This window comes from Protopterus annectens, chromosome 8.part1 (genome assembly GCF_019279795.1).
Source record: "Protopterus annectens isolate FY-2018-M chromosome 8.part1, PAN1.0, whole genome shotgun sequence".
Taxonomy (NCBI): Eukaryota; Metazoa; Chordata; order Ceratodontiformes; family Protopteridae; genus Protopterus; species Protopterus annectens.
Genome location: NC_056742.1, coordinates 346222776 through 346229696, shown reverse-complemented (window position 1 = coordinate 346229696; position 6921 = coordinate 346222776). Strand labels below are relative to the sequence as shown.

Sequence of the window (6921 nt, the reverse complement as noted above, 5' to 3'; positions counted from 1 at the left end):
AACAAAGTTGGATAAATTAGGAAAAGCCCACAGTAAAACATGAAGCTAGTACTCAGATATGGACATTAAAATTAGACTTTATACAATTCACTTTGAAAGTCATTGTAAAAAGTTAGCAATGTGGGAATAAAAAAAAAAAGACCATTTAAATTAAAGAAACTTTAGATCCTTCAGACAAAAACATTTTGCTTCACACAGATTTAGAAAACACAGCACATTCTAGCGTATATTAGATATAAAAGTGTTTATTTAAATATATTATACGAGCAGTTTAAAAGTATTGCACACATTATGCTTAGGGTAAGCAGCAGACATTCCCAGATCAAAAACAAACCAAATCTATCAAGTTTGAAGCTCTCAGCAGACATTTCCAAGTTTAAAATGTTTTCAATGAGTTGCCAAGCTAAAAAAAGTCTATTACATATTAAACTTAAAAAAAAAAAAAAGACAAATGCATCAGCACTAAAACCCTTGGTCTCTGTGAATCCTTTGGATGGCATCAGAATTAAAATAAACAACAGTCACAGTGATGTCATCCCTGTACATTCGAGCCAGGTCTTCTGGTAGACTGAGCATTGCACCCAGCCTCTCCATTTCAATTTCTCCATATTCATTTGTTCCAATAGCATGCCTTATCAAATAAGTTGCAATGTTGTGGTCATGGAAATGAGCAATTTTGGCCCTCTTTTTGAGCAAGACACTCTGCATGTGTCCTAAACTTATTGGTTTCTCAACTGGGAATTCAGACTCCTGAAGAGAAATACCTGTAAGATGCTCTGCAACAATTTTTACAGCTTCTTCATTACTCAACATGTCCCATAATCCATCTGAAGCAAGGATGAGAAATTTGTCTTGTGGTCTTAACTTGTGATGAGATATTTCAGGCTCAGCACTTAAGTATGGAGGAGTTGAGTAATGCTGAGGAGTGTACTGATAAATGTTTAAAGCTTTCAAGTCACAGCTGTTTTCCAGAATGCTCTGTTGCAATTCTTTGCTCCATTTAAATCTAACATCACCAAATGCCCTAAAAGGCATCAGGATACCCAGCAAGCGATCATCAACTATTAGTGATTCCCCTTCTTCCTTAGGATGCTCCGATTTGATCCTCAAACATTCAGATTCATTAGTAGCATTGTGATCACAAGTAAGATGTACTGCTTCCCAAGTTCCATCTTCATTCTGAACTCCTAGAACAGCTCTGCAATCACCTACATTGGCAATGTGCAAATTTATATCATCCACATGAGCAACGCAAGCTGTAGCCCCAGAAAAGGCAACCTGAAGGGCAACATTTTTGAACAAGTCATGGTCTGAAGGGGCCTGCGCCTCAAGTGATATGTCCAAGTCCAACCTTCTGAATGCAGAAGCAAGAGCATCCTCCACAGTGAGTCCTTTAATTTCAAGATCTAAAAGTTCTTGCCAAAACATCCGGAGATGAGCCAAGTAAATCGAAGCCACTTCTCTGTACACATAGTCATTTGGGTGTTTGTAGGTCTGCAAAATTGGTAGTACTGGTTTCATACGTTCCATAGCAAACTCAATGTCCTGAATGGTACTTTGAGGCATAAGAGAAACAGCAGTATAGTACAGTAATCTCTCACTAACAGACTGAGCACATGCATACCCTCCATGTCCATCAAAGACTCCAAACATCATCCCTTTGGTCTGCAAGCAAGTAGCAGCACTTCTACGATCTTCATTAGGAGAATTAGCAGCAAGTTGATTGCTTTCAAATTTTATAACTGTATTAGGACTTTGACCATCATACTCTGAAAATCTGTAAGATAGTTCATTAGCTCTCAAAATACTGGTAATGTAGGATGGGCTTAACTGAAACTGAAAGTCTTCTTCTGGATATGGATGACGCTGACGTTTCTGTAACCCAAGCACTTTATTAGCATATGCATGCCTTACCAATACAGGTGTAAGTGGCCAGTTGGCAAGAGTGCTTTTTCTCACCTTATGGAGCCTAGTTGGGCAGCAGTAACTGGAGAACTGTAGTCCTGATTTTCTGGAAATGATAACGTGACCCCTTGTAGATTGAAATATCCAACAAGGTAATGATCTTGGCATCATAGATTCTTTGCTTTACAGGCTTCAAGACCTCTCCTAGACCTATTAAGACAACAATGAAGCATTATAAACAAAACTTCCAGACAAGTAGTGCAGCATAAATGACCCATCTAAATAAGTTATTAATATCAAAACTATCAAGCAAAGTTCTATCACCAAGTACAAGCAAGACATCTAGTAACTTTCAAATGCTGCTAAAGTCCAGACTTCAGGACATTTTATTCTTTAATAGTAGATTATGATCTTGGTTTTAATACAATAAAGACTCAACTGCCAGTAGCACGGCATAATAGAGACAGTAACTAGTTCTGAATAATGAAGGTAACTAGTTCAAAATAGATGCAAAGGAGCAGATCAAGTCCTGCTTACACATACTGCAATTCTAAGTAAAGTAGTCAAGCCAAAGGGGATAGACTGCTGTTAAAAAAAAAATGAATTGGGTTTAGTCGGTCAAATCTGGTTGAAAGGCCAATATTTGTAACAAAAGTTTATTTGACCGACCCAAAATTGTTGGATGATGCATTAATGTAAATGTGGTATTCTGAAAATAGAAGAAAAAGAAACCCCCCAAATCTGGAGAATCTAACAGCCATTTATGAAGGGACTGGAAACAGCTTTGTTTCAACTCTACACTGAATGGGAGACTACTATTACTCAGAAAAAGGAAGGGAATGCACAACATTCTGGACAAACAAAATTGATATATAATGCTATTGTCAAAATATTGAGAAAGCTGCATTTAAACAAATAGAAATTACAAGATTTGTTTTTCAAACGTTTCTCTACACAAATATGCAGAAAAGAAAAATGCTTTTGTGGGACTGCTCTAGCAATGCAACCAAACTCCATTACTATTACTCTCATACAACACTGCTCATGACATTTATTTTTGCTACAAAGAAACAAAATACCAAGATGAAAATCTACACAGATTGAACCTTAGAATCACCACAACTTACCTGAATGTCCAGAAGTCAAAGTGTTACTGAGACTCTACAAAACAAACACTAATGCTACTGTTCTCAGCCACAAGCCCAACTGACATGACACCACAGGAAAGTATGCTATACCAAAAGAAATAGGATAATACAGTGGAGTAAAGTTGAGGTTAAGGAGATGCCTTTTCCTTTGTTGATAGCAAGTACAACCAACTCCTGCTTATGTCACTGAAAACAAATGTGGTTTAAAACTGGATACAGTGGAAACAAAGATATAAACAATCAGAAGCTTCCCAGACTCAACCTTGCCACATTTTAGAATTCAAGAAATAGCATTAATGAAATGGTATGGCAATACACTATCCTTACTACTGCATTTGTATTTTTAGGGTAAAATAAAAACAATCTTCAGGGCAATGATCTTATCTGTTTAAGATATCCATAATGTAAAGTTTTTCTTTAACATACAAAACATTTCACTGCAACAACTGTCTTTACTTACACCACAGATAGCTTGCCAAGTCACTCACCAAGACTTTCCATGCTATTTATATTACACGTGTGCTGCACTCATAATAGCTGTTGGTTCACACCTACATGCAGTATCCTAGACGTCCAGAACATTGGATTGGCTATTTGGAGGCTGCTGGAGGTGGAGGGTCAATCCAATTATTAAATTGGAAGCCTTCATGATAGTGGCTTTATCCCTTTAGAACTTTCAGCTTTTGCAACTTAAGGACTGCCCCAAACATGGTGGTTATTGGTGCATGTTACTAGTTTTATGGCTTTATTAGATGAATTTGATATATTTTATTGTTCTTGAAAATTGCTCAGCATTCTGTGTGTTAAAATAGCATACAAATTTAATTTCAGCACCAATTTTCAAAGAACACATTGTTAATATGCTAGGCACCATGTGATCACAGTCTGTTGGTCCATATTATCATTTCCACAAAATGCAGACCAGTCTACCTCAATCTTTCAAAAAAAGACTGCAGTGTGCCACTTCCATATCAGGAAACTCAAAGGACAGACCGAGTAGAGAGATTTCAGTATACTATAAAACTAAAAAAAGGTAGTCTGATTAAACAGAACTGCCTACTAGTACCTGTCTCTGTATATACCACAGGAAGAGTTGCATAACCAGGAAGTATACGGACATACTTCACTGGTTACTACTGACCTATACTTCACTTTACCAACTGAAGCGCAGACCAAAAGCATAATTAAAGGAGTGAAACTAGAAACAGAAAGCATTCCATAAAATAGAATATACTGCGGTGGTTGGTGACAGTAGTGGGTGGGGGCGTTTGGAGTTGAAAGTATGCCCCTGCATAAGAGAAAGCTAACAGAAGTCCAGATTTTAAAAAGATAAACTGCTTAGAAGTTAACGGACATGAATAAAACGCACATTTCTACACGTTTACCTACCTACACACACAAATCATACAAGCAACTAAATTAGACCCTGGCAAGAGCCTATACAGGCTGCCAAGAAAAAAAATGCAAAAAAAAGTTAGTGTATGCAGACGTATTAGGCAACAGAATCATACACGCAGCTAAGTTAAACCCTGGTATAAGAGAGACTGTACAGGCTACCCAAAGAAAAGCTGCAAAGAAAGTTAAATGATTGTATGCAGAGCACATGGTAAAGTGCAAATAGAGGTCTTATTACATGCAACAAAAGCATTAAACAACAAGGTTATTTCTTGGTGGTATTAAGAATCATCCTGTAGTAAAATATCAGCATCGCTTTTGAAGGAAAAGCGACACAGATCACAATGTTCAGTATGACAAGTAAAAAGCACATCGCTGTACTTTAAGGGGTTTATAGAACTGAATAACCCCCAAATGGACGCGCTTCACTTAAACAACGGTTTTAAAACCTGATAAATTGGAGCCGTGTACATCAATTGGGATGAAAGGCAGGTGCATGCACTAAACTTGAGATGACTACAAACCCTTCGTCACGGGACACGCAAATTGGAAACTACTTATAATGTCATCGTTGTATGGTTGTGACGCAACTCTAAAGGAGTCCCTGTAGAAGATGGCTAAACTGAAACATCAAGAATTATCCATTATTTATTTAAAACAAGTACTTACCGCGGATTATACTACACGAGATTCCGCTATAATAACGGAAGAAAGGGAGCGAAAGACAGGAGGGGATCTGCAGGATTTGGGAACGCAATAACACGCAGACTTGTATATAAATATTGGCTAGCTTTGGTAGGTGTTGCAACACCTAAATGTCATACGAGCAATGGTTACAATTCAACAGTGAAGTCGCTCGTTTTATACATCCTGGCTTGTTTAGTGTCCTCCCCTGCCAGCCAGCCAGTAGAAGACCTACTTCAACATCCTACACTTATTAAAGAAACGATACTACCCATTCTTTTAACATCACTGCTACGAAAAGAAAGGACTAGAAGCGCTTGACAGAACAGAATACACCTTACCAAATATTTGCGTCCAATATTTTATCGTTTCACTATTTGCCAAATTCACAACTCCGCTTCTTGTCGCTTTGTTTACTTCCACTAGAGCCAAGTTCCTTCGCACAATTTTCCTACAAAAGGCTGCAGCACTCACGATTTGAAATCGGTCCTCGCGCAGATCAAGGCATTAAGCGGCCTTACTACGGAGGCTCGCCCTCAACTAATCCTTGATACGCCGATTAAGGGGGGCGGCGAATCATGTGTTCACATTAAGGGGAGGAGTAGAGATGAATATTCATAAGTACAAGGTGAGCCAAGATTGGTTTTTGCAGTCTTTGATATGTGACGTTTGAAACGGTGGCGTAATGCATACAGAAATTGTGGGAGTAGTTTCAATGCAAATTGGCAAGGTAAAGCAAAAAAATCTGGACAAAGCCATAAATAAAGGGGGCATAAAAGGCCCAAAAATAGGGACACTTTTTAAATATTGCTCTTACAAACTTATGAAGTTGATAGAATAATATGTTTTGCAGTAGTATGAATTTTCTGAAGGGTATGAAGTCTGAAATTCAAATAGCTGCCATTATTTTCTGAATTCAGCCTGTGGTGTATTCAATGGACTGAGTTGTCTTGCCTTAGCTAATGCTCTATGGGGGCGGGGAGGTGCATGACGTAAGGGCTGTGAGACAGGAAGGATGTTGATTGTATTGTACGTTGGCTGGTCAATAAAGTTTGGAGTTGGTAGCAACAGCACACAGTTGTCCCGCGTCTTCTTTCTTAGATAAAAGAACACGACATGGTGTCAGAAGTGCTGTGTGGCTGTGCCTGGGTTTGCTGAACACTTGCTGAAGACCGTACGAGTGGCCTAGTGACGTGGGGAGCGGACATGTCGGACGAAGAGAATGGTCGGCAGCCGCGAGCTAGAATTAACATGGCGGCTAGCGCTCCCAATGCTACGTTTAGCATTCAGCCGCCGGAGCCCTTTGATTTCTCCAAACCTCATGAATGGACACGATGGATACGCCGTTTTGAACGGTTCCGTCAGGCCAGCAATTTATCTTCAAACCCAGAAGGGAACCAGGTGAACACCCTGATATACTGCATGGGTGATGAGGCAGACGATGTCCTGAGAGGCCTAAAGCTAACCGATGCAGAGCATCAGGAGTATGCCAAAGTGAAAGACGGCTTCGAAAGATTTTTTATTGTCAAAAAGAACATTGTTTATGAACGGGCACGATTTAACATGCGAAAACAAGAACTGAATGAGACTGTTGATGCTTTTGTTACTGCTTTGCATGCCTTAGCTGAACACTGCAATTATGGGACGCTGCACGATGAGCTCATAAGAGATAGAATTGTTGTGGGTTTGGCTGACACCAGACTGTCCGAGCGGATGCAGATGGAAAAAGAGCTGGACTTGGAGAGAGCTGTAAACATGGCCAGACAGTCGGAGGAGGTTAAGAAGCAGC

At 39.2% G+C, this 6921-nt stretch overlaps 1 protein-coding gene across 2 annotated transcripts; it reads right to left on the bottom strand.

Annotated features, from left to right (window-relative positions):
* Positions 1-229: 229 nt before the first annotated feature.
* Positions 230-5708, bottom strand: PDP2 (pyruvate dehyrogenase phosphatase catalytic subunit 2). Of its 2 annotated transcripts, none has more exons than XM_044081918.1 (2): positions 5474-5708; positions 230-2115 (listed from the first exon to the last, which is right to left on the bottom strand). In XM_044081918.1, exon 2 carries the CDS (start codon positions 2074-2076, stop codon positions 463-465), a length of 1614 nt encoding a protein of 537 aa, XP_043937853.1. In that variant the 5' UTR covers positions 2077-2115; positions 5474-5708; the 3' UTR covers positions 230-462. The 2 variants fall into 2 exon arrangements, with proteins under 2 accessions (XP_043937853.1, XP_043937854.1); XM_044081919.1 differs by lacking the exon at positions 5474-5708 and adding an exon at positions 5118-5241.
* Between the last annotated feature and the right edge of the window lie 1213 nt (positions 5709-6921).